Raw genomic sequence first — 27,595 nt, 5'->3', positions numbered from 1 at the left:
AGCACGGGGACGGCACCAGCTGGGGCTTCGCCGGGAAAAACCAGGCAGGGGTGACCCTGACATCCCACATATGCACCTGGCCTTGGGACTTGACAACCTGGCCCTCTGCCCATCACCACCAGGGGATCCAGAAAGCAGCGCCACTGGCCATGAAGTGGTCCTGAGACAACGCTCCATGGGTGAGTCTTTAACCAGCGGGCCTAAAATGAGGACAAAGCCTGGAGGCCATCGCTGTTCTGTGCTTCTCCATCCCCCTGTCCTCATCTACATCCCTCTGTCACCCCTCTCTGCCCCTCTGTGCCCCTCTCCTCCTCTTCCCTGCTCCGCCTGGGCCTGGGCCTGGGCCTGGGCCTGGGCCTGGGCCCGGGCCTGGGCAAGCCCAGGCAGACGGCCATGAGGCTGTGGGCGGGCGGGGCCTGGCTGGGGGGCGGGATGCAGGCTCAGGCAGCAGGAGGGCGTGCCCCAGGGCATGCCGGGAGCTGTAGTCCCGGGCTCGGGGCTGCCAGGCGGCCATCTTGGTCTTGGAGGCCCAGTCTCCCTGCTCCAGCTGCAGCGAGGCTGCCCTGAGGGCCGGGGCCTCTCAGCCTGCATCTGGCTCGGGTTTGCGTGGGCTGTCTCTGGCCTTGCTCTCCTGGTGACGTGGATGCAGAGGGGCAGATGGACACTTAGTGCCTCTGGAGAGGAGCTGCCGTGGCTGAAGCTGAAGCTGAAGAGCTCAGCAGAAGGTGAAGCAGCTGGAGAATGAGATGAAGAGGATCCCAGCAGCTGCTGCCTCCAGCTGCAGATGAGAGACAGCCGGCCTCTCCAGGTGAGGAAGGGTCCCTCTCAGTAGTCCTCAGCAGACCAGATCTCCAATGTGCACCGCGGGGTCTGTATAAATAAGGAGAAGTGCAGTACGGCCACGTAGTGTGTGTTGGCGGGGGCGGGGGGGGGGGGGTGGTGTGGGTGCGTGCGTGCGTGCGTGCGTGCGTGCGGGTGCGTGGCTGTGCATCTAGGCAGCCTCATGTTGTCGGAGCTGTAAGGCACCAATGTGTTCTCTTAGGTGGACAGTCAAGTGAGTGGAGCTACAGCAGAGGAAGGGAGGAAAGGGCAGACAGAGACAGAAGTGCCTGAATTCTCTAACTGGCCTGGCAGTGCAGAGGGCAGGAACTCCGGTGAGTGCTGGGTCCATGGGGTCATGTCACCCCTCTTCTGTGTCCCAGTCCCTCCCTGCCCGCTCCCCTTTCCCTCTGTGTAATTTTTTTTTTTTTTGGTTCTGTTTCCCTCCTCTATTACCGTGCTCTGCTCCCTACCTCCCCTTTCTCTTTTCTCCAAGTCTTTCTCTTTCTCTCTCATCTCCCTCTCCCTTTACTTTCCCTCTTGCCCCTCTTTCCTGCTCCCTGTGCTTCTTTTTTTCTGTCTCTCTCTGTCTGCAGGCCAGTGCAGGTTTTTCCTTCTCCATCTCTTTGAATCATAGACTAGTTTGGGTTGGAAGGGATCTTTAAAGGTCGTCCAGTCCAACCCCCCTGCACTGAGCAAGGACATCCTCAACTAGAGCAGATTGCTCAGAGCCCTGTCCATCCTGGCCTGGAATGTTCCCAGGGATGGGGCATCTACTACCTCTCTGGGCAACCTGTGCCTGTCTTTCACCACCCTCATTGTGAAAAATTTCTTCCTTAGATCTAGCCTTTACCTACCCTCTTATAGTTTAAAACCATGAGCCCTTGTTCTGTCACAGCAGGGCCAGCTAAAAAGTCTGTCCCCATCTTTCTTATAGATCCCCTGTAATTACTGGAAGGCTGCAAAAAGGTCTCCTCGGAGCCTCCTCTTCTCCAGGCTGAACAACCCCAACTCTCTCAGCCTGTCCTCATAGGAGAAGTGTTCCATCCCTCGGATCATTTTGGTGGCCCTCCTCCTGACCACTCCAACAGGTCCATGTCTTATCCTGTGCGGAGGGCTCCAGAGCTGGACACAGTGCTCCAGGTGGGTCTCACCAGAGCGTAGTAGAGGGGCAGCATCCCCTCTCTCGACCTGCTGGCCACGCTGCTTTGGATGCAGCCCAGGATACCGTTGGTCTGCTGCTTCTCTTTTGTTCTCTCTCTTTCTCGCTCTGTCCTGTTCACAGTCACTGTGTTTTTCCATTCTCTATCCCACCGTCCCTGTCCTTCTTCCTGCTCATCTCTTCTCTCTCTGTCCCTCTCTGCTGCTTCCTGAGCCTTCCACCTGCCCTCCTCCATCTCTTGGCAAGGTTCCCAATACCTCTCTCTCTTTCTCCATTCCGCTGTGCTGCTCACTGTCCCTGGTTTTCTCTTTCTTTCTGTTGTCTCTCTCGTCTGGCGCTCTGTCCTCCTCCCTGCCCCAACTTTTCTCACTATGTCCTTCTGTCCTGCCTCTGTCCCTGCCCCTGTTCTTTTTCAGCCCCCCTCCATCTTGCTGCGTCCCCAGGCTTGTTTTGCAGTCTCTGTTCTGGCCCCAGCCCTTATTTTGCTTTCCCTCTCCTGCTCCCTCCCCCTCCTTCTGCCTCTCTTCCTCTTGCCCTGCTGCTGCTTTCTCCCTCTCTTCCCAGATCCCTGTCCCTTTTTCCCTCTTGCTGTCCTTCTTTCCCCTCTCTTTGTTCTGTCTCTTTCTGTCCCGTTCCCTGCCCCATCCTTTCTCACTGTATCCCCCTGTCCAGCTGGCTGCCCCTTCTTTCCCTCTCTCTTGCTCTGTTTTCTTTCTCCAGGTCTCTGTCCTGCTGCCCATCACAGTTGCTTTTTTCCACCACTGCTGTCCTGCCCCCTGTTCCTTTTCTCTCTCTCTGTCACTCTGTGAATTCTCTCTGAATTTGTTTGCAGTGTAACAAAATTGAACAAAGATGACTTAGGATGAATTAAGTCTTTTTTTATTACCTGTCATTCCGTGTAGTGACAGGTTTCACTTTTGCATCACTTTTCTCTTTATATTTGCTCTTCTTCAATTTCCTCTTTTTGTGTTCGTGCTTTTGGCTCTTTTCCAAATCCGTTTGGTTTCCAATGTGTTTCTTTGGCTTCTTGTGCTTCTTCTTGTCTTGGTTCTTTTTTTTCTTGCTCTCTTGACTCTCTCCTGAGCTGGCACTGCTGCTGTGGCTTTGAGTCTGCCTCTCAGAAGGGCTTCGCCTATGGCTGCAGCTAACACTGGGACTGCTTTGACTTTCACGTCTGCTTGCTTCAGGCTGGTCAACTGCAGCAGGTGCTGCTGTATCGTCTTCCACCTTACCAACAGCCTTTTCTTTTGGCTCTTTAGGATTTTTTTCCTGCAGTGTTTCCTCTGAAGGCTCCAACTCTTTTTCATGCTGTTTTACAGGGTTTGGTGGCTTAGCACTCATGTTTTTATAGCACTAGCAGGTTTTCCTACGTTTGCGGGCACTGGCTAGATTTAACATCTTCCTCTTCAGACTCAGAGTCAACTCTATCCCACTTTGACGGAGGGACCTGGATCATAATATTGACATCTTTATCAGGGGCTGTTATATCATTATTAGACTCCTCTCTGGTCTTAAGGAGTTTAGTGCCTGGCTTTTCTTCAGTCTTTCTAATGGGGCTTCCCTCAGTAGAACTAGTGCTCAGAGAAGAAAAGCGCATGTTAGTACTGGGTGAGATCCACACACTGCCATTTTCTGTAACGTTTTCTAAAATGGCTTTTGTTTCAATTCTAAATCTTCAGGAGTTTTTCAAAAGATGTTCAATTAAGGGAACAGGCAAGAGAACGGATGAGCCCACTAGCTGTGACTATGAGCAACCAATGGTTTTAGTATCTTCCTACTCTACATGTAATTAACAAAGACACAAGATTATCAGATTGGGGCCCATCTGATCTGGTAATACCTTCAGGTCCTACTTCTACCAATGGTGGATACATGAGACATGCGCTCTTGTTTCATTCTTGTAAGCAAGCAATTATGGAGAGGTATACACAACCAAAGCTCTGTCCCACTGTTCTTCCTTAGAAAAATGTACAGTTTTGAACCTTCTTAGAACACCAAGACACTACCTTATGTCTCCAGCCATGTCTTAAATGTTTTGAGTTTGCTTTGTCCTCCTTCTTTAGGCACTGAAATCTAAATCCTAACAGTTCCACACTAGATCACTTTTCTGTTTTTCACGTGTCATACAATGGAACCTAGAAGAGAGGTCTCCAAGGGAAGTGCCAAACACAGAGGCACTGAGCTGGGAGCAGTGTAGCTGTGTCGATATGGCGCTGTGCTCAAAGCCAAAATCAGTACAACCTATTGTCAGCCAAGCTGCTCTCTCTGCAAGGTATAATTTCATGTCCTGCTGACAAAAGTAGAACATGACAGTGCCTTGCAATTTTTGAAACGCAAAATATTGCATGAGATAGACATGTCTGTTGTCCTTGCCGTTCGCAGTAGCGTGGATTTGAAGGAAGACCGAGAGGGCACTCCTCGAAGAGTCAACATGTAATGAATAAGAAGAGGGGAAAACGAAGTCCCAGAAGTAAGGGTCAAACATGTTATTAGCTTTCTGCGCAGTACAGACTGCTTGTTTCCTTTAACAAAATTTGGTTCTGACACAAGTACACTTGAACAGGAGAGATCACAGATTATTCACTCATTTAGCAGGGATTTAGCTGTTCCTTCCATTAGTCACCATAAAGAATTCTGCAGCTTTTGGGGTGGGGGGAGGAAGGAAAGAATAGGAAAAGAAGTGATGAGGTACCTGGTGTAATCTACGAGAGTTGAATGAGAGCCATCAGCTCCTGTTACTTCTCACTTTTACCTTTGCTTTTTCTTGTTTCACGTTGCTGCTGCTCGGCTCATGTTTCTCAAGAGGTTCTTTTGCGGGTGGCACATTTTCTTCACTCACCATCTTTTTGCCAGTTTCTTAGTTAAATTGAATCTTATTGAAGATTGTTAAGGCTTCAGGTTGTTAAGAAAAGCAGATTTATCCTTTGCTGGAGTTCATTCTCCTTTTTCACCATCAGGCTTGGTCTTCCCCTTCCGTGATGTGTTTGATTCAGCACTTTCTGCTTTAGAGGCCTTCATGGAAGTGGCTTCACGTTCTTTGTCAACCTTTTCATCACCTTTTATTTCTTTTTTTTCAGGTTTCACATCAGAAGTTTTGCTTTTTTCAGTAGGTTTTTTTGGCTGCCCCTCTTTGTTGGAGAGCTGCTCTGACTTGATTTCTTTTGGATGGTCTTTCTTTGCCTTTTCCTCCACGGCTGGTCTAGTTTCTGGGTGATCTTCTATCACTTTTGGATGAATTTTCTGTGGGGCACCAAGAGCCTTCTCATCCTTTTGAGAGGAAGATGTTTAAACATTGTCTGTCTTTGGCACGTCCTCCTTCACTTGTTTCACAGGAGGTTCCATTGGAGGAGACTTTTCACGCTCGCTGTCCACCTTCACTTGGGAAGCTTTAGCTGGTTTTCTTATATTGTCTTTCTGAGGAGGAACAGCCACTTCTGCTTCCCGCTTTGTCTTGCCAGTTTTTGACTTTGGCTCCTTCTCTTTCTTCTCCTTTTCAGACACCGGTTTGAACGTGTCGTGGTTTAGCCCCAGCTGGCAACTAAGTGCCATGCAGCCGCCCGCTCACTCCCCTCTCCCCCAGTGCGACGGGGGAGAGCATTGGGAAAAAACTCGTGGGTTGAGTTAAAAACAGTTCAATAGGACAGCAAGAGAGAAGGAAACAACAATGATAACAACCATAATAATACCGACAAAGGAACATAGAAGAACAAGTGATGCCCAATGCAGCAATTACTCAGCAGCCGGCAATCCATAACCCATCCCCGAGCAGCGATTTCTGCCCCCCCGGCTAACTCCAATTTGTGTACTGGGCATGATGTTGTATGGTAGGGAATATCTCTTTGGCCAGCCTGGGTTAGCTGTGCTGACTGTGTCCCCTCGCAGCTTCCCGTACACTCCCAGCCTTCTTGCTGGGGCCAGCACGAGAAGCTGGACTGTCCTTGACTACTTAGCAACAACTCAAAACGTCAGCACATTATCAACATTTTCTCATCCCAAATCCAAAATATAGCCTCACGCTAGCATCTGTGAAGAAAACCAGCTCTATCCTGCCTGAAACCAGGACAGATACGCATCTAGTGAGGATGAAAGTACCTACTTTGACTTTTTTGGGTTGTGTTTGCACTTTTTGTCAATATCTCCTTAAAAGTCTACTTCAGCAAAAGAAGAAGAAATCGCTTCTCGTTTCTGTGTCTGACTAAGAACTAACCTGATCATACAGAGAACCAATGTGAAGAGCCATTGGTTGTCGTTACTGGGTACCATATCTGACTTGTCGTGCTTTCCCTGTGCGTCGGGTGGTGGTTTCTGCGTGGCACTGGTCTGTGCTGCTGGGTCCACATCCCTGTTGGTTGCCAGATGCAAGGCAAAGGGCTTATCCTTGTTTAAAATTACTGGTCTACTTTCAGAAACTGTCTCCACAGACTTAAAAAAGAAATTCTTCCTCATCTCTTTGTGCTTTAGGAGAGAAGCAGTGGGGGGGTTTCAGGGCAGTGCCCATAAAAGAGCCTTTAGGAGATCCTGTCCCTTGCCCGTCAGATGGTGCAATGAAGAGTTTGAGAAAGTCATGAGTGTTTTGGTGTCCACCAAAGCAGGTGGGTTTGGGTTTTTTGTTGTTTTGTAGCATTTATAGCTTGTGTTTCTTACATAGGAGAGCTGGGAGGCTGGGAGGAAATCCTGTGGGTAGCAGAGGATGTGCTTAGTTACATATCAAAGGAAGATGAAATAAATAACTATGTAAGGGTCAGCATAAGTATTGAGATGTTTTGCTGTTTAAATGTCGACCTGAACTTTGACTGAAATGGATTCGCTGGCACTTTTCTTCTCTCCTAGTTCATGTGTGGGTAGAAGAAAGAAGGCAGCAGACATACACACTGGCTAAAACCGCTTTTTATTGCAGGCTGTAAAGGTGCCTCTTGGCTGTAAGCCTGAGAAGGACCCCACATTACAATTCTCGATGCCTCATATGCAATTTTAAGGGTACTCACATATTCATTTTTGCAGGCTGAAAAACCCATTGGCTTTGGCCACGACATGTTACTGTTTGCTTTTGTGTATTTGTACACACATCCTGCCCTGTGCAAGCATGCTTAATGCATGTTTATTAGCTGAGTTGGCACTATCTCGTTGCACCTTTGCCGCATTCAGCTGGTTTCTGTCTGGTTTTTTCTAATGCTAAGCCCACTTGTATAGGTGAGGCCACTGTCAGTCAAGTTCTCTTGCGCATGTCTTTGAAGCTAGCTTTACACAGGAGCTTTTTCTTATGAAGCACAATTGGCTGATCAGCTTTGTCACCAGGGCTAGTTCAAAGCCTACGCAGCAGGAAGCAACTGCTGCCAGACAAGGCTTCTTTATATCCCACGGGAGCTCAGTGGTTGTAACACACTTTCTGGTTTTCCTTGGGAGACAGGGGGGACCAAAGCTCTTGCATCAGAGCGTACTTTGGTCGGGGGAGGCAGGGTAAAAACGGTGTGGCCGTCACAGGCACGGCTGTCCTGGGCTGTGAGCTGTGCAAATGCTTGCAGGAAGCTCTGGGAACGCTTTTTACCTGTGCCAAAGTGTTCCTGCTGCTACCCCAAGAGTGACCCACCGGAGCCCTGACATCTGGAGACAGTGGAAGGTAGAGCTGCCTCCGGTGTGACAGGAGGCTGCCACGCTTTGGAGCAGACATGCTCTGGTGGGCTCAGAGCAGGTGCCTTTGCTGACTTTTAGACTTCATGTGGTTCTCATGCTCATGGACAACCCCATCTCTGTTGATAGTCCTTCATAAATTCGAAGGATGCCGTGAAGTACATGAACTCTGCCCCTCCACTCCACTGTGGCAAGACCCCAGCTGGAGTACTGTGTCAGGACCCTGCACTTGGCCATGCTGAACCTTAGAGGTTCACACGAGCCCATTCCTTGAGCTTATCCAGATCCCTCTGGACGGCATCCCATCCCTCAGGCGTGTCAACCACACCACTCAGCACAGTCCACAGCCCATCAAATCTCTCTCTCTCCAACTTAGAGAGAAGGCTGTTGTGGGGGACTGTCTCAAAGGCCTTACAGAACTCTGGATAGACGACGTCGGTTGCTCTTCCCTTGCCCACTAATGTGGTCGCTGCATCACAGAAGGCCAGTAGGTTGGTCAGGCAGGACTTGTCCTAGGTGAAGCCGTGCTGACTGTCTCGAATCGCCTCCCTGTCGGGAGGTAAGTTGACATCTCACTGCGAAAGAGGCAGTGTCAGGCCCCAAAATGAGTCAGACCCACGTTCAAAAATCAGGTGGTCAAGCAGCAGCCTTAAAAACTTCCACCTTGTGGAATACTCCTGAAATGAATTCTCTTTCTGCTTTTGTCCCCTAAATGGCATTGAAACTGTGACTTTTCTTCTCTTGCTTGTTTTTACAACTAAAGCAGACAGTAGATGGAGCAATCATGACCATTTTTCCGGAGAAGCATTAGTGGCCAAAGGTCATGTTTACTTTTGTTTCTTTGCATCCTTGCTCCTTCACGCTGTTCAGATTGGGGTACAGGGTATACTTGTTTTGTGCGTTTTATGAGTTATTCTTGGATCCTTTGAGCAACAGGTTATGGACCCTGAGGATTTTTTTGTGGTGTTTTGTGATAGAGGGGAATTTTCAAGGATTTCTTGCATTAGCTGTAGAGAAGATGTGGTGGGCTGACCTTGGCTAGACGCCAGGTGCCCACCAAAGCTGCTCTGTCACTCCCCCTCCTCAGCTGGACAGGGGAGAGAAAATATAAGGACAAGCCTGTGGCTCGAGATAAGGACAGGGAGAGATCATTCAGCAATTACCATCACGGGCAAAACAGACTCAACTTGGGGAAATTTGTTTAAGTTCTTGCCAATCAAAATCAGAGTAGGATAATGGGAAATATGATGAAATCTTAAAACACCTTCCTGGCACCCCTCCCTTCGTCCTGGGCTGTCACGGATGGATAATTTAGGCTGCTTAAAGAATCACTGCCGAAGATATCAGAAAGCGAATGATTTTAATCTAGATTTGTAAAAACCGCGAATTAACAGAAGTTGCTGGCAGGGTCCACTCTATTCCATATTCAACGTGGAAAAGCTATGCAGAGAGAAGCCAGATTACAATTAAACTGGAATGATTTACGTGTCTATCGGATCGAGTTAATGTGTATCTTGAGGAGAGAAACTAGGGGAGACCCTCCTCTTGAGACACGAGGCTCAGAGTGGACCGAAATCCACCCCTAGTCCTGGACTTGGTCAACGGTTTATGACTAAGGTTAGGTAAGGAAAGTAAAGGAATGCCCTCCCGTTGAGTCACGAGGTTCAGGGTGGACCCCCATGCTTTCTAAAGTCCTTTTCAGAGGGGAGTCTAGGTGCGGCTGAATCCACTCCTAGTCCCAGACTTGGTCAACGGTTTACATGACTAAAGGGATAGAGTATCAGGGATTCTGGTGTAGTGATATAGTCCATGATTTTGTGCTTCCTGTCACTTAAAGATGGCAATTTATCCAATACAAAATAGCAGCAATCACATTCACTAACAATGCCGAGATAAGTCACAGTATCAAATCATATAAAACTTAGCAGCATAATCCACTGAAACTTACTACGAGAATTCTTTTTCAAAATATTTGTTCTGCAGTCTTTTTCTTTATTCTTTTCTAACAAGAGCTTCCATGAACTTGTGATACCTGTTTGGATAGGTACACAGTTCCACTAACAAGCTGAAAATAGCACCTACCAGACACCGACAACACGGTGTTTTCCCTGCTGCCCAGCCCAGCCCAGGATTACGGCACTGGTTGGTTTAGTACTGCAGGGTCCCATGGGGATCCCTGTCTGGGGGCTGGTTAAGCTCGGCAGTGTGAGCAGGAGGGTACGCTTTCTCATCTCACGTCCCTTCTTCCAGTCAGTTACGAGGGAGTCCCAGAGTCCTCTGGGCATATTCTTCTGGACTGAAGGGTTCTTTTGTAGTGGAGACCCACCATAGAGAAACAGAAGGAAAGCTTCATCTTACGCTATAGGTTTGAGTGAGATGAAACTACAAAACGTTAACCAGGTGCTGAAAGCGTACGGCCCTTGGCTTGGAGTCCGGACAATCCAGTTCCTCTAACTCTTGCAGGCTGGCACAGCAGGGCAGGATCACGTCAGGCTACGTGAGACTGTGTCGGCATCCTCCAGCCTGGGCCCCAGCCACGGGGTGCCATCCTCCAGAAACAGGCTGCTCCAGCACGGGCCTGCCACGGGGTCACGGCCTCCTTCGGGCATCCCCCTGCCCCGGCGGGGGGTCCTCCCCAGGCTGCAGGTGGAGATCTGCTCCAGCGTGGAGCTGCATGGCTGCAGGGGCACAGCCTGCCTCACCATGGTCTTCACCAGGGGCTGCAGGGGAACCTCTGCTGCGGTGCCTGGAGCACCTCCTGCCCCTCCTTCCGCACTGACCTTGGTGTCTGCAGAGCTCTTTTCACATGTTCTCACTCCTCTCTCCGGCTGCAAATGCCACGTGCCGGTTTTGTCCCCTTCTGAAATATGTTATCCCAGAGGTGCTGCCCCCGTCGCTGCCTGGCTTGGCCTTGGCCAGCGGCGGGTCCGTCTTGGAGCCGGCGGGCACGGGCTCTATGGGACACAGGGGAAGCTTCTAGCAGCTTCTCACAGAAGCCACCCCTGCAGCCCTGCTGCCACAACCTTGCCACGCAAACCCCATGCAGAGGACGAGGTTGCTGTGCATAAACTCACAAACCAACCCAGAACGGCTGCCATTGTGCTGTAACAGGAACGGTGTCACAGAGGGCGAGAAGGCAGGCATAAGTGTCCCGAGCAATCTCCATAGCAGGCTCACTCCAGGAAGACCCTCGTGGTGTGGGCATTCCCGTCCAAGAGCCTGCAGATGTGATGGGGATGTCCTTTATCCTCCTGGATGCCTACAGTCTGCAAAATTGTGACCTATCGTTGCAAAAATGAGTGAGCAAGTCTGTGCTGCAGTTCGCGTTTTCTTTTCTTTGGCTTTTTCTGTATTGTATTTGCCAGACAGACCCTGGCTGGCCACACATGTAGCAAGTAAGTGGAGGTTTTTACTACTAGTTGGCTTCTGTATCGATGTGTTCTTTGGCTGTTCCTTAATAACGGAGTTGATTTTTAAACAAAAATGCCAGTAAGATACCATGACTTTGGTAAAGCTTCTGTCAAGAGCTGCAGCTAATAAGGGGGTGTCTCTATCCCACCGGGTGTGGACAGCATTTGGACAGATTTACCTGCAGTGGTTCAGTTCCCCACGCCTGGTAGTGTGTGGCAGTGGGGTCTGCAATTTCCTCAGTTTGCTGGTTCAACCAGTGCAACTGCTAAAATGCGGACTGGGAGAGCTTCTGTGAGAGAGAAACTGTGAGGTTAATCTCCAGAATTTATTACCGTTTCTCTTCTTTTGAGGGAAAGCATCTTTTTTTTTTTAACTTGCATAATGAAGAGGTTTGACTGTCTAAGTTGACACTTAATGTTTGCTAAAAAAGCAATTAGTTTTGTGGTGAAATGCAAAATTCAAAACACTTTGTGTACGCTCCTGAACTCAGGAGCTGTGACTGTGGTTTGTCAGAATAGAAGTGGCACAGCTAAGGTGGAATTTTGGCAAGCTTTAATGGGGGAACAGAAGCATTGACAGTTAAAGACCAATCTGCATTTTCTTGAATAAGTTTCCAATTCTTTTAGTTACTGGCAAAACAGGGCAAAAAATAGACACAAGAAAGTGTAGAATTTTCTATTGTCCTGTTACCCTCCTCTCTATGTAAAATAGCTGTTGCTCCTGGAGGGATGTTGTGAAAGAAACATGTCGTCTCTTTGGATTTCCTTGTTCTGTGGGTTTCCCCACAAAAGGCATTTTTATAACAGCGTCTGGTTAATTTTCCTTTGCACATTGCAGGTAAAATCGCCCGTGGATACCGAGAAACCCATCCTTCGGTGAGTGTGAAGGTAACCTTTAGCTTTCCTAGCATTTAAGAATGGTGGAGCAAGCTGTGAGATTTGCCCTTTGTGACAGAGTGCCAGCCTTGCAGGCTGAAGGAAAGTCAACCGTAGCGTCTTTGCAGCAGCAGCAAAGGTTGGGGTTAAATAGGAGGGTTCTTAAACCCTTGTATTTAACCACATTCGAATAAGTAGATACCTGTTAGCTTAATTAACTGTTACCATGACTGTAGATACAACGCCAAAGCAATGAACCAGCAACTAGATGTGACTTCTAGCGATATATCCAAGCATGACATTTTGTAAAATTGGACTTTGACTAAGCATGGGCATGGATAAGTTGTTTTCAGCAAGAATGAAAAACGCCAAGACAACTTAACAAAACAGCAGGGTCATTTGTAACCTTTAAATTGTGCTGTGCCACGTGTAACTTAGCACCGGGGCCTGTAGGACTACAGGCATGTCCAGATTGGTTCCTGAAGCTGTCTGAGCAGACCCAAGTGGTGTGTAATTGTCAAAGCTCCCAAGTGCCAAAGCGGTGACTGTTGCTCATGCTCCCGTCTGTCCACAGGGCACAAAACCAGCATGTGAACCCCCACCAGCTCTGCCTGTTTCTGAAGAAGCGGATGAAGGTCATGAGGAGGAGGAAGAAGGCATTGAACCTCCCCCTGTTCCCGCACCCTGGCCTGAACATACAAAACCAGTAAGTCCCAGCGTTGGATAGCACTGTATTTGGGGTAATTCAGAGCTGCATGTTTCTGGTCAGACAGCACTTGCGGGTGAAGACTCTGCGGGCCGCAGTCCTACCATGACAGTGCTTCACCCAGGCCACTGACACCCCGACAATCGGGTTTGAACTTTCCCATTTAGTCATGAGTTTCCTGTGATTCTGATAGGGTCCGTGAATTTATCTTAATAGCAGAGAAGAGGCATCTTCGTAAGCATTTGCATTTGCAATATGATCTTAGGGGCATCTCTGCAAGCCAGCTTTCTGATACAAAGCCTTTTCTTGTCACAGATCTACTCATGCTCTGTAACTGAACCTGCCGCTGCGCTGGCACCAGCTAAAGTGGCCACCACTCTGCAATGTGGACAATCAAACGCTTTGTCCAGAAACACAGACGGGCAGGAGACAAAATCTGGGCTGACAGATGAGGACATCCTAGAGAAACTGAGTACGTATTCGGTATTTCTTTCTGTCCCATGCCCTGTGCCAGATGTGCCGGCCCTGCCTTCCTGCTGCTGCAGCGCAGAGCTGCCGGGAGGCGGCAGCACCCCATCTGGCCTGGCTTCTGAGCCTTACTGCTGGAATGATCAGCATCTCGTTTGTGCAGCTGCCTGTGTAACGCGGCAGCCTGAGGAATAATGCTGTTCGTGCTGTCCACCACGGCTGTGCTTATTTGTGAATAAGCATAATATTGGTAGACAGTAAGTTATCCATGGGACAGCACTGTGCCCTGGTGGCCAAGAGGGCCAATGGTATCCTGGGGTGCATTAAGAAGAGTGTGGCCAGCAGGTCGAGAGAGGTTATCCTCCCCGTCTATTCTGCGCTGGTGAGGCCTCATCTGGACTATTGCGTCCGGTTGTGGGCTCCCCAGTTCAAGAGAGACAGGGAACTCCTGGAGCGAGTCCAACGGAGGGCTACGAGGATGATTAAGGGACTGGAACATCTCTTGTATGAGGAAAGGCTGAGAGACCTGGGGCTGTTTAGTCTGGAGAAGAGAAGACTGAGAGGGGACCTTTTCAATGTCTATCAATATCTGCAGGGTGGCTGTCCGGAGGATGGAGCCAGTCTCTTTTCAGTAGTGCCCAGTGACAGGACGAGGGGCAATGGGCATAAACTGCAGCACAGGAGTCCCACCTCAGCATGAGGAAAAACTTCTTTACTGTGAGGGTGATGGAGCACTGGAACAGGCTGCCCAGAGAGGTTGTTGGAGGCTCCTTCTCTGGAGACCTTCCAAACCCGACTGGACACGTTCCTGTGCAAGCTGCCCTCGGTGATCCTGCCTTGGCAGGGGGGTTGGACCAGATGATCTTCAGAGATCCCTTCCAACCCCTGCCATTCTGTGATTCTGTGGAGATCAACATGCGTGCAGTGTTGAGAGTGCAGGACAAGTGCGTGTCAATCCCAGTCAGGTTGCAGACAAGCAGTGTGGTTCTTAGAGTGGCATAAGCAAGGTCTTCAGAACTTAGCCCGGTAATGAGTGGATGATGGTGATAGTTCTTAAAACCCCATCATTCCTGGTGAATGAACATGAGAAGCTGTTCTTTAAAAACATAAAGGCATTCTTCCGGCAAACTGCTGAAAGGTTGAGAAGATCCCCTCCTGGAAACACTCTGCAGTATTTTTCCTGTTCTGAAAATGGCACCTGTTCATCAAAATTGATTCCAGAACCCAAGGTGCATGTAATCTTTGGTAGCATTAAACCTTCTGTTGAATCACACAGAGTATTTATTCCTAAGGAAATAAAGGCTCTGTTGTTCCAGCGCTCGCTAGTGTTTCTCGACAACAAACACTTGCATTGGTGCTTGTTCTTTTCTGATACCTGTCTGCTGTGAATGTTTCTCCATGCTCTTAGTTTGCTGTCAAGGTAACTCTCCAAAGGACTGTAGAAAATCCGTCTTTGTGGAGGCTGTCTGTGCTGTGGAGCTGCCTGTATGACGAAGTTGTTGTTGTTGTTGTTGCCCAAGTGGCTACAAACGACTGACAAGCCCAGACAGTGGAGCTGCATTTCTGACCTGCTGGAAGTTGGTATCTCCAGTTTGCAGTGAGCATCTTTAATTTTGTTTCTTTCAGGGAGCATTGTGAGCATGGGAGATCCTAAGAAGAAATATACTGAATTGGAGCAAATTGGCCAAGGGTAAGTCTGACCACAGTTACTGACACGAAAAATGGGCCAGGTATTTTGCTGGTGTAATATCAAGCGTGAAGTCGGGCAAGCTCCAGACATGTTCAGACAACCCTGGATTTAGATTCTCCTGTCTCTCAGTACCGATCAAATTTATAAGTGCGGTCGGAAGGCACGGCCAAAGACAACCTGGTGGAGCCAATGTCTTGTCTGCAGCAAGGAGCAGGACCGGGAAGGTCTACTGTCCCTCAAGTGTGTGGCCCCTATTTGCTTATGTTCTTAGGGGGAGAAGGGGGAATAGTTTTTTGTATGTCGCAAAATAATCTGGCCATGCTAAAGAATGGCGAAAAAACTTTGTTGCCTAAAAGAGCAACTTAGCACCTGCTAGTTGTCAGATAGATACCAGTTCTCAATACCATTTCTTTCGAATATTTTGCTCTAAAAAGATATTCAGTGATCTGGATTATAACCACATAGTTTAGCAACAGAACCCAGAGATTAAATAATAAGCTCTCTTTTCTAGCAGAGGCAGAAAAGAACAAAAATTCAGTAATAAACAGAGAGTTGAAGCACAAAGTACTTGATGAGAACATGCATCATCTGCCTGATGGCAGACCACTTGTGGATCCTGCAGGTTTTAGGAGTTTACAGAAAAAAAAACATCAGGCTATTTCCCTTTGAAGCCCAACCATGCTTACTGTAACTAGGATTGATTTGAAATGGTTCCGATGTGAGGAGGCAAGAAGAAATGGCATCAAAATTAGGTATCTGACTTGCGTTTTAAATACAGACAGACTCCCAGCTCGGTCAAAGTTTCGGTGGCTGTGTCGTAGTTCCGGGAGGGCCAGCGCCATTGTGTAGCACCAGGATCACGCTGCTGTCAGTGTCTGACAGAAGCTGTTCACTGACATCGGGAGATGTTTTCCTGCCTGTTAAGGCAGGTGACCTTAGTGTTTGTAAAGAAACCGTGACTGCTTGTGAGGTTTGGAGTCAGGGTAGCACGTTGCTGACCTAGAACTGATAGATGCTGCAGAAAGCCAGACGCACTCACGCTCTTTCTCTGGCAGGCTTTATCGTAGACACTTCTTGTTTGGTGGGGCACTTGTGGGAAGGTGTTTCTGCTCCATTCGTTGTATAAAAACCCTTTCTGGGATTGCCACTTGCGTTATACCCGAAGGTTTGGTTCTCATTGTCATTTGTAAAATGTCAGTGGACACTTAGAGCTGTGCCAGGCTCTCAAAAGATATGTGTCGACTGAAGAAGTGAGAGCCAGAAGAAACATGCGTGTGACGCACGTGTGACCGTGACAGTATGACCATCGCCCTCACCGTCTTTTGTTTTGCCCATCCTAGGAGTGAGCTTGTACAAAGGTGCCTCAGCAGCTGGTGGGAAGAGAAGTGGCTAATATCTGGCCTGAAAGGGTCTCTGAACTGATTTCCTCCAGCTTTTAGTGCAGCCTGAAGATGGCACGCCCTTCTTACAGAGCAGTGAGCGTGCTGCCGTCACCAGCTCGTGACTGTCATGCTGCAGGTCAATTTGTAGTGATGGGGAAAAATCCTCCAGAAAAAAATCGTCCCTGGTGCCTGTTGGATAGCAGTGCTTCAGACATATTTCAGCCTGCAGGTACACAAACAAGCCAGGGGATCAGGTGAAAAGGAGCAAACTGATTTTGGCATTGTCAGTCAGTGGGACACTTGCCGGATGGGTGTTCCCACTTCTCAGAATTCCCTCCCTGGCTCTCCCTTGCCTCACTGCCCATGCAGACGTCAGCTTTGACATGATGGCAGTGTAAACCTGTGCTTAGCTCAGAAGGAACACTAATGGGGTTTACAAGCCTGCAGTTACTTTAAACCCAAAGGGGTTTCCTCTGACCGTGGCCTTTCAGGCCCTTCACATCATTACAGGGGAAGAACCTCTTTTAACAAGAGGCAGATGGCAAACAAAACGCCACACTGCCTAGTCCGCAGATGAGAGCACCATTTCTTTCTGGTGGCTCTACAACACAACCCGTGTCTGCCACAGGAGGAAAATACAGATACCATGAAGAGTCCTTCACGTGTCCGGTGCACCTAACAGAAGCAGCTGCTGACGGCTCTTGACACCTAAAGAAGCTGTCTAAGGATCCCCTGTTTGGAGCACAACATGCCTTAACCTGCTCTAGCTGTGACCTTGTAGGATGGATGGAGAATAGTTTCCTTGCTTTGCTATGCTGGAGAAAGCTGTGTCTGGATCCTTTCCTCATGTTCGACATCCCTTGTTCTTCACGTTGGGCATAAGTTTTCTCTTGGATACCCTGCGTGGCAGAGGGCTGGTGGGCTGCTGCGCTGTGTGCTGCTGCCTGAAGGAGTGGGTGAACAAAGGTGTTTTTTAAACCCCACAGGCAGCAGCGATCTCCTATCTGGGCTTGCTTTCACTCCTAGGGACTAAAGTGCTCCTTTCTTTGCTGCTGTTTTGTTTCTAGGGCATCAGGAACTGTTTACATGGCGATGGACATCACCACAGGACAAGAGGTAAGTGTCTACAGTCCCAGCCGATTTTGCAGGTCTTTAGTGCTCTCCCCTCTGGTGCGAAGGGTGGATGGGGCTTTTGGGTGGCCAGTAGATCTTTACTGCCAAGGCGGTTCCTCTGAAGCACAGGCTAGTGTCAGCTGGCAAAATGCATCATCTGCTGTCTTCAGCCTTCAGAAATCCCAGCAAGCTTTTGGGACTGATAAAAACAGTATCATTTTTATTGCCAGTGTCAATGTGTTGGTTTAGAAATCATTCTCATGTCTATCAGTGTAGAAGAAGTATATCAAGAGCAAAGATCTCTCCCAAACCAAACAGTCGTGTTTAAGTCTGGTGTCGGTGACAGCCCATTACAGCCCGTGAAGTGCTCGCAGGGAAGTGGGGGCCAGGAGGGTGAGAAACGAATCTTGAAGGAAAGCGGCGTTAGCTTTGACAGCCCCTGTAGTGACCAGTTTAAAGTGGCCTCTTCACATTCCTTTCCTTTTCCAAGGCAAGCGGTCTTGAATCTATACAAACCCTGCCTGAAAATGTGGCTAGAAACCCAGGAATGGGAGCGGAGGGGTGGTCTCTTTCGTGCCATGTTGAGAGCAGGACTAGACAGAGGCGCTTTATAACTGCTCTTAGGTAGAGGTCTAGCCCTGCTTAGGACCCGGGGTGTATCCATCAAATGACATAGAATGGATTATTTTTTTGAAACCCTCAAAGTAATTGCCAATCTGAACTGTGTTAAGGAATGTGTATTTCGAGTTGCAAAATCAAGATTCAAGAAGCTAGGAAGTGCCAGGTGTAGATAGCTAGGGTCTGGCGGCCGGAAGATATCGCGCTGTACGGAAAGTTAGGGCCCCTCTCCTGAAAGCCAATAGCGTTTAATTTATGATGCAAGCAGACAGAAGTGAGGTTATAAACCTAAGCTATATAACGCCGTGTCACACACTAATAAACGCCATTTGCCGTCTACCACATTGGTGTCAGCAAGCTGATGGCCCGAGCGGCCTGGGGTTGGTCTCCGTGCCGTTCCTGAACCAGGTCGCCACGCCTGCGAAGGCAACAGCCAGGACTGTATTTTTTGTGTGTGTAACCTTAATGATTGTTTTAGTATGGCTTTTGAAATGTAATGTACGTCTGTGTTTTCTCTCTGTTATGCCGTCAAGTCAAGAGTAACAGCAGTTGCTGAAATAATGATGACAAATCGTACAATTACTAAAGCATTACCAGCAGTTTTTGTGTATCTTGGCAGTAACAAAATCACTTCCTGCTTGCAAACTGTGCATCAACAATAATAGTGGTGGTAAACTAAGACCATCTGAGAAGAATGTCGGTCCAGAGAGTGTTGTTAGAGATGCGTGCTTGATAGTTTAAAGAGCATTTGTACAGATTTTACAAGACAAAATGTATATGGCCGTGTGTCCTGTAACTAGCACCCAGGCTAGCAGAGAAATCGGGTGTTGTAATATAAGTTACTGAGCTCTTTGGTCTGATACCAAGACAGTTTGGCACAGCTCTGCTGTGTCATTCCAAAAACACGCGCTGCATGTTCATTGGGACCTTGTGCAACAGGCTACTCAAGTTAATGGCTTTCCCTGTCGTTTTAGGTGGCCATAAAGCAAATTAATCTCCAACAACAGCCCAAAAAGGAGCTAATAGTTAACGAAATCCTCATCATGAGAGAAAACAAGAGCTCCAATATTGTGAACTATTTAGAGAGGTGAGTAGTTCTGGTATGATCACGTGAATGTTCATTTACATGCTGCAAGCCAAACCTTTTTAAAAACCCCTTTGGTCACTGGCAGAAAATTGATGTCTATTGTTTATCTACTCATAGCCAGTGTATGGGAGGAGACTGCATTTTGTCTGCATTAATCTTTTCTGGCATATATTGCTTAAGACTGTTTTCAAGGACCTGGCACAGCCATCTCAGCCTACCTCCATGTTGTTTTGTTGTTGGCTTGATTGGTTTTGTGGTTAAGTTGATCATCTTTTCTGTGTCTTATCATAAGTGCTGGTAAATCCTCCTCGAAATTACTTCCTTTGGGCTGTTCCTGCTCTTTTCCATTGCTGTGGATATCAGGAAGGTGAAGTTCTTGTTTGCAGAAACACGTAATTTGCCACTTTTTAAATTGTTTCTCCTGTTCCTGGATGTATTTTCTGGTAGGTTTTCCAAACTGTTGACCAATTCCTGTCCTCACTGGTACACATCCTCCTGATCCAAGATTTATCTTTGCCATTACTGAACTTTAATTTTTCACTTGCTTGCCAACTCGGACCTCTAATTGTTCACTTATGGGCCTTCCTCATTTAGACCGCACAGGTTCTAAGTCCTGTATAGCCTAGAGGGAATGTCTATTCATGTTGTCCTGTCCTCATGTAAGAATGACTTGCAAACAAAATCAGCTGTAGCCTTTTTCCAGAGGTAATTTAGCCGTGCACACTCATCTCAGTGCCATTGTTTTCTTCTTTCAGCTACCTCCTCGGTGACACACTGTGGGTGGTTATGGAATACCTAGCTGGAGGCTCTTTAAATGATGTTCTTGAGGAGACATGTATGGATGAAGGACAGATAGCAGCTGTCTGTAGGGAGGTAAGGGATCCCGCCTGTGCTTCCCATTACTGGGACAGGATGGTACTTCTAAGCAGGTGGTAAGAAGATGAGAGGTTTCATGTTCAGAGCTTTGTTTCTGTGTTGCTTTTATGATACGGAGAAGAAAGAGCATCTTAAGTGAACTGCCTGCCAGTATCGCTGCACTTATTACACTCTGTTGTTTTACTCATAGAATTTTATTGTACTATTTCTTTTTTTGTTGTTTTTAGTTTTACTCTTCTCAACTTTGCCTCTCTAAACCTTTGCCTGGAGCATGCCTGTACTGCATTCCTTTCGTGTACAAGCAAATATGCTGGTGGCAGAATTTTAAAATACCAGCAAAGAAAAAGAGGGGCTCCTTCATCCCAGTCCTCGGCTTAAAAGAATAGCACTCCACCCAAAACGGTGGTTGCTCCTGAAAAATGCCTAACACGCTATTTCCAGATCTGCCGTCAAGCCTAACAATAAAATCTTTCTCATGCGACCTCCGACTCAAAAGTGATCCATCTTATACCGAAGGAAGGGACTTTTTGGTTTTTGGCAAACCATAGTTTGTCACCTGGGTGGAGATAGCACATTCCCTGCAGCAGCAGTCATTCCGTGTGTGCTTTCAGGGGACAGTCTGTGGCAAGAATTGACATTTCTGTTTCAAAAGCTACTACGCCTTCGTTTAGGAAGTTATTACTCTGTGTTGAAGCAGCAAGCTCTTCCTCTTGAGAGCACAATACTCTGCCATTACTCTCAATTCAACTAGAAATTAAATCCTTTAGAGCCATTTCTTTTCTTGTGTGATGAAATCTGGTCACTAAGTAAGTTTTACCCTCATGTTTCTTTTTTATCTATGAGTGCCTACAAGCTCTGGATTGCCTTCATTCCAACCAAGTGATCCACAGAGACATCAAAAGCGACAATATCCTCCTCGGAATGGATGGATCTGTCAAACTGAGTAGGTATCCTTGGTCAGGTGCAGCATTCCCAGGATGTGGTGTGGGGCTGCTTTTGACTGACTGCCTGTTACCCAAAAGCGATGCCTGTGGTAGTGCACTGGGCAGACCACTGCTGCGAGCTAAGAGCACAGTGCCAACGTCCAGAGAGGTACAGAAAGGAAAAAGGTGTAAAGAGTGGTTTCGGTTTGTGTAGGTCCCTTCCAGAAGGGATAGTAATAAAGAATAATCTAAAGCTTCAAGTGAATAAAAGCCACTGCATGAAACTTGAGGGGTTTTTAAGTGGCCACTTCAGTATTTCCTTGGCTCGAGCACTGAGTAAACAGAGCATGGCCGCTTTACCAGATAGATTCAACAACGCCTTCTGAGGCATCTGGAAGGGATTTCTTTTGCTTGGTTTCATAAATCAAGCTGTCTTTAAGAGTACTTGTTTTTCTCCTCAGCTGATTTTGGCTTGTGTGCTCAGATCACCCCTGAGCAGAGTCAACGGAGCACGATGGTCGGGTCTCCTTACTGGATGGCACCAGAAGTGGTGTCGGGAAACGCATACGGGCCCAAAGTGGACATCTGGTCGCTTGGGATCACGGCAGTTGAAATGGCGCAAGGAGAACCTCCTTACGTTAATGCTCATCCTCTCAGGGTAAGGTGCGAATAAAACCAGAGACCACCGTCTTTCTAACCTGCCCCATGTTTTGTCTCCCATGAGACAAAATCCCAGTTACACCAGCTTGAACTAGTTCCACCAAGGGCTGCTTCTAAATATGTCGCTGGAGCCTATCGGCATATATTGTAGCTGTCGTTATGTCAATAGGGGGACCTTAAAAGAGAAGTGACATGTAGACTGTTCAGAAATGTGTCATTTTTGCCCTCAACCACGCTTGAGATTTCTCATGTGCTTTTAGAACTCTCTTTGAGCTGTATCTCTGAATGACAAGAATTTTTCAGCAGCAAGATCCTCCAGTTGGGGAATTTTTATGAAAAATATTTCAACTGTACGTGCAGGAGAAGTCTTTCCAAACTCAGATCAGTGCCGATTGCTCACCTGCGCCTTTCAGGAAGTGTCACTGGTTCTAGTAATGCCATAATCACTTTTGGCACAGGTACTTGTAGTACACTAGTGTATTTTGATGTTTTGAAGTTTCCAGTTTTGTCCTAATTCCTTAAAATGAAATGACCAGTTCTTATACCAAAGGAGCGTGTCATAGTGGAGGAATGTCTGCCAAGATAACACCTCATGACTGAGAGCTGAAACAGAGCTCAATGCTGCACAGTTAATTCCTGACAGGATGCAGGAATTCAGGAGGAAATTAAGTTTGCTCTATGCGTATACATACGCAATTCTTATTAAGGCTAGAATTAAAATAGAGCCTGACCTTTAGCTTTTCTCATAGCAGTAAGGCTGTGCTCTCTCTGGTCTGTGGCACCCCGACTGCGTACTGCAGACTGAAAGAAGAAACAAGAGAATGGTCAGGAAATACCCCCGGCCAAGCAAAGAGAGGAGCCCACACTCCACCTGCTTCCCTGGGAGACCCTTGCAAAAAATGCATTTGCATAAGGCAGCAAAAACCCGTGAAGAGCATTAGCGTGACTGGTCGGGATGCTGAAGGTTCCCTGCCTCCTTAACCTCAAATGCTGATTAGGGCTCCTCGAGAAGCCTCAGGTCAACTGTTTGTTAGAAAGATCACTGGATTTCTTCTCTCTGACCAAACTCAGCTCTTCCTGCCCTCACCCAGATTCTTTGAGATGCTCTTTTTCTCCATATATGCCTCATCTCCTGCTGGAGATACGATCAGCTTGGACACTTAGAGCTTCAAGGCATCTTCAGGTGTCTTAGTAAAACTGTGGTAGATGAAAATCAGGCACCTGAAGTTGCTTCCATCTGCATTGGCTTCCTGGGCTCTTTTTCAGCGGTTGTTGCCCCTGAGCTAGGAACAGTGATCAGCCTGTGATGGACTGCCTGAAGTTCCCCAGTTATCAGCTAGTTTTATTAAGGTCCATCAACCCCAACAGGGTTGATTTGTTTTTTATGAAGGATTGTTTTAATAATGGAAGGCACACAGGAGCTTCCGTTACTTAAACACCTAAATAAATTGTAAGGGCATGAAAGGCTCATTAGTCCTAGAGTTAGCAGCAGCCTTCATGTAGATGCAGTGTTGTTTTCCACGTGTAGAGCAGGCGCATCCCATGCTGCTCACGTTCTTTCCAGCTGATGCAGAACTCACAGGAGTGAACAATTTTCGAGCCATGTGTGTCTTGGATGTGTCTGTGATGGTATTTGTTTCCTCTCACTGTGATTTCCTTCCATCCGGTGCATGCCGAGGGCCTGGGGGACAAACACTGGTGTGATAAAAACCCTTTGAAATTCAGGTTGGACCTCCTCCTGATTTCAATTAAAAAAAAAAACAAACAGAAAACCACAGAAACAAAACAAAGCCTTAAGCATTTCTTTTTCATTTCTTAACCACAGCGCATCAATTTGTCTCAAAACTGTAGCATTTTTTTCAAATGCTGCACATCTTCTACAGTTTCAGGCTTCTTAATCATCTGTATGTTGTTCTGTCACGTATCTGGGTGGCCTGGATACCTTTAGGATCTTGCTTTCACAGACTGCAGCTGTAATGGTCTGCTGAAGCCTTTCTTGTTTCTTGGCATGTGAAACAAATTAATGAGCTTATTGCCCTTTGCAGCTACTGCAAACGCGCCTTTCCTTTGTACCGTACTTGCTTTTCTTTGCCAGCTGCATATCATAGGAGACCAAAAGATATGTGATAAGAAGGTACTTCAGCTTCCCGTAGACCTTTCCCTGTTCTGGTGGAAATACTGAAAAGGGGACGTACTGAGCTGAAGATGACTCTTCTTTGGGATTCATGTTCTGAGAAGAAACAAGTAACTAAAAGAGCTCCATTTGTCCTGGCACTCCTGTTTCACACTCAGGTGAATGTGGCTGCAGTAAAATCCCCAAAGCTGCCATTGGTGCTGTAGTCCTTTCCCGCAGGAGAAGTATCATCCCTCGGGTAGCGCAATTGAAGCGTAGTGAGGACAGGCACTCCAGCTCACCACTGTGTCCGGTGGCTGAGGGCAGCTGCAGATGGACAGGATCAGACTGATTTTGTGACATTTATGTTGTGGGAAAAGGAAAGAAGCTTCCTTTTATTGTTTTTACTCTAGGATCGTTTCTTTGCCTTTTTAGGCTTGGAAATTGTCCTCTGTATTTAAGAGGACAATAGCAAAGTCAATGTGGTCCCGGTCTAGTTAAGTGCCAGTAGAACAGAGCTGTTGTAATGGCAGACGTTTTAATGGAAGACCCCATGGCCTATTTCTATCATTATTGCTGTGTAGTTTAGACGTATTCTGGAAGTTTATGTCTGAATAGTTCAAAAGGTTTGTCTTCCGTTTCTACATAACATCTTGCAAAAGCGCAATGAACTCATCTCGCTGGCTTCTCAGCATGTTAGACCTTGGTTACAAGCGAACCACACTGGATACTGCTCACCCTGTGTTTTGCAAAATGACGTTGTACTCCCTTGGCCTGAGGAATATCAGGAAGACTTGCTCAGCTGCATGAACTCCGTCAGCTACTTGACAGTGAACATCCTTGGCTTTGCTTAGGAAACTTGAGCTTAGCTTTGGCTGGATGCTGTTGAAGAGGAGAAAGGCTGGAATTTTCAAGTGTTTGGCTAGGCTTGTGTGCACAGAATGACTGTGCATTCAGATGAGCAGCTGGACATTTATGCACAACATGGAGGGGAATCCACAGAGGACTCAACCCTTAACACAGGTGAATACTCCCAATTCTGAGGCAGCGGAGTGTTCCCATAGCGATGGAATTACTCGTTTTTCTGATAGCAAGCATTAAACGTTTTCTTCTTAACACATAAGTGACGCTGATCTGGAATTTGGAGACTGCTGAAAGACGGTGTTGCAGCTTGGCTCCCATCTGCCCAAAGATGCATTTGATAACAAGATAACAAATGATGCAAAGATAACATAAGATATTTGTGCATGCAACTTATGTGCCTGTGTTGAAAAAAAGGTTCCCAATGTTTCTGTTTCTTTATCCAAGGACTAAGCTGATGGATTTCCTTTTTTCCCATCTGGTTACCATTTTTATCAAGAGCAGAGCAAAAAACTTGGCTACCTTTGCTTTATGGAAGCTGTACTTTAGGGAACAGTGAGCCCCGCCGAGATGCATTTTCTGTAGTAATCCTCAGAAATAATAGCGTTAGGCCAAATTCACTCTTTAAAAGAGCCTGTAAACTGTCACTGTCACAAGCCTGTCACTACTTGGAGAAGCAAAATGTGCTTTTGCTGATGTAGTTCATACTAACCAGGTCAGTCCGTGAAATCAGCTGTCAAGGCAAGATCATTTTGATATTGGAAGAGCTGTGGCTGCCTCCAGGTTTTTTATGTAGCTATAGAAAAATCCTGTCTGACCCCCTGCCAGGGAAGAAACTGCCACTGGAGACTGAACCTTAAAAAATGGGGTCTATCTGGGCAGTTATGGATATGAAGGAAACAGGTGGAGTCTCATGTTCCCTTTTTCTCTAGGCGCTGCATCTGATCGCTACGAACGGGACACCAGAGCTGCAGAACCCTGAGCGATTGTCCGCGGTGTTTCGCGACTTTCTGAGCTGCTGCCTGGAGGTGGATGTGGACAGGCGAGGGTCTGCCAAGGAACTTCTGCAGGTAAAAGGGGACACGGCTGCAAGCGGAACAGCTGTTCTATGTAATGGTTTTCTCACCAGCTAAACTCAAAGGCATGAGACGGAACCCCCTCATATTAGTCTCCAGTCTTGGTGCTTTTCAAAAGGAAAAGAAGTGGAATCATAGGACAGTTTGGGTTGGAAGGGATCTTTAAAGGTCATCTAGTCCAACCCCCGTACAGTGATCAGGGACATCTTTGACTAGAGCAGGTTGCTCAGAGCCCCGTCCAACCTGGCCTGGAATGTTCCCAGGGATGGGGCATCTACCACCTCTCCGGGCAACCTGTACCAGTGTTTCACCACCTCATTGCAAAAAAATTCTTCCTTAGATCCAGCCTGAATCTACCCTCTTGTCGTTTAAAACCATGACCCCTTGTCCTGTTGCAAGAGACCCTGCTAAAAAACCTGTCCCCATCTTTCTTTAGAAGCCCCCTTTAAGTACTGGAAGGCTGCAAAAAGGTCTCTCCGGAGCCTCCTCTTCTCCAGACTGCACAACCCCAAGTCTCTCAGCCTGTCCTCCTAGGAGAGGTATTCTGTCCCTCTGATCATTTTTGCGGCCCTGTGTTGAATTTTGGTAGTATATTCAGCTCTACATAGTGGCAAATGGGATGGTAGCCACTGCTCTCGCTGCAAGCCAGAGCTGAGTCCGTCAGCGCTCTGTCACTGGTGTCCCTGCTCTTGTCTTGGTGCTGAAAACCTGTACCTCCGTGGCCTTCAGAAGAACACATGGGCCTAAATACTCCTGGCATAAACATTTCCTAGAGCTATTGGAGTTCCCTAAGGAACGGTTTATGCCTCTGCTCTTTTCTGACAACTCAGATAGCCCATGTCTTTAAAAAACAGGAACCTAAGTAAGTAACTTGCGTTTCCTGAAAGGAACAAGGCCCTGGGAGAGCAAACAGCATTCCCAGAGTGCTGGCAGGGCAGAAGTGCCAGCACGCTGAAGACAACTTGATAAAGGGATTAATGGGATTTTGGACCCTGTTTGCCTGTGATAGCAAGGTATTGGACATGAAGACGCAGGTGCAGATGGTCCCCTCAGTCCTGTTTCAGCGTATTCCCCATAACCAGAGAAATGCTGCTTGAGGCTGTGAGTACCTGAGTTTGGAAAGTAATGGTTCATTTCTTTTTTTCCTTTGCACAGCATCCATTCCTAAAATTAGCCAAGCCTCTCTCCAGCCTGACGCCGCTGATCACGGAAGCAAAGGAAGCGAATAAGAAAGGCAGCAGCCACTAGTGCTTCAAGCCGGCTTTCTCCCATGCCAGCTCAGAGCAGGACTGAGAATAAAACTCTATAGAACCTCAACGCTTGTGCTGTGGGACAGGTGGATGGATAAAGAAGCCAATGGTCACAGTCATGGTGGTAGGAGGGAGAACAACCCAGCCCCTCAAGGAGTAAAATATGACCGTTTCTCTTCTTCCTGCCTTCTGGCTCCTGAATTTATTTTGAAGACGAAACAGGGCTTAAGACAGAGAGGTAACGACCACAAATGCTTGCCTGCCTCAGCCATTTCCAAGGGAAAGCAAATTCAGTTGGAAGGTCCCCTTCCTTCTCACCCTGTGAATAAGCTGTACACTCACTTTGAAATTGTGACAGTCAAAACAGCAAGTGAAGCAACAGCCACCCAATGTTAAAAAAAAAAAAAAAAAGGAAAAAACCCTGTAAAACAGCTTAGCGCTGTAGTCTTCATGTCTAGGCCCGGTCCTGCAAAGGGCTAAGTAGCCTTTAAGGTATGAACCACCATCCTGTTTTGGCAGTAGGAAGGCAGGATGCTTGGGTTGTTCTTGGATTAGGCCATTGGCTTGTTTGGCTTTGGCTTCTTGTTTAGTTCCAGTCTTTGTGTTGCCACTGTCATTCATACCTCAACTGACCTACTCTCGCTCACTCCGTCCGTCCCAGTGTCCTTGGCTGAGGCAACGGACGGATGCAGTGCTGATGGACGGCAGCAGTGAGCACAGCTGTGGGAGGTGCGCCCAGGGAGAGGAAATCTTCCACGTAGTGACCGAGCTGCGGGAGGAGGTGACTAGGTTGAGGCTATCAGGGAGAGCGAGCAAGCGAGAGACTCTTAGAACTGCACCCTGCCTTCCCTGGGACAGGCCCACCAGGCAGACGGGA

At 47.5% G+C, this 27,595-nt stretch overlaps 1 protein-coding gene across 1 annotated transcript; it reads left to right on the top strand.

Moving 5' to 3' along the window:
• Positions 1-70: 70 nt before the first annotated feature.
• Positions 71-27,458, top strand: LOC309416259 (serine/threonine-protein kinase PAK 3-like; the record flags this gene model as incomplete). The annotated part of the gene is made up of 12 exons (XM_082015831.1): positions 71-179; positions 11,858-11,895; positions 12,470-12,601; positions 12,917-13,073; positions 14,696-14,759; positions 17,209-17,257; positions 18,847-18,959; positions 19,715-19,832; positions 20,679-20,778; positions 21,220-21,416; positions 25,325-25,462; positions 26,624-27,458. The coding sequence occupies 12 exons, from the start codon at positions 71-73 to the stop codon at positions 26,714-26,716; spliced, it is 1,308 nt and encodes a 435-aa protein (XP_081871957.1). The 3' UTR covers positions 26,717-27,458.
• Between the last annotated feature and the right edge of the window lie 137 nt (positions 27,459-27,595).

Source organism: Phaethon aethereus (assembly GCF_964289735.1).
Source record: "Phaethon aethereus genome assembly, contig: HAP1_SCAFFOLD_463, whole genome shotgun sequence".
In the NCBI taxonomy this organism is placed as follows: domain Eukaryota; kingdom Metazoa; phylum Chordata; class Aves; order Phaethontiformes; family Phaethontidae; genus Phaethon; species Phaethon aethereus.
This window is presented reverse-complemented; position numbering and strand designations above follow the sequence as displayed.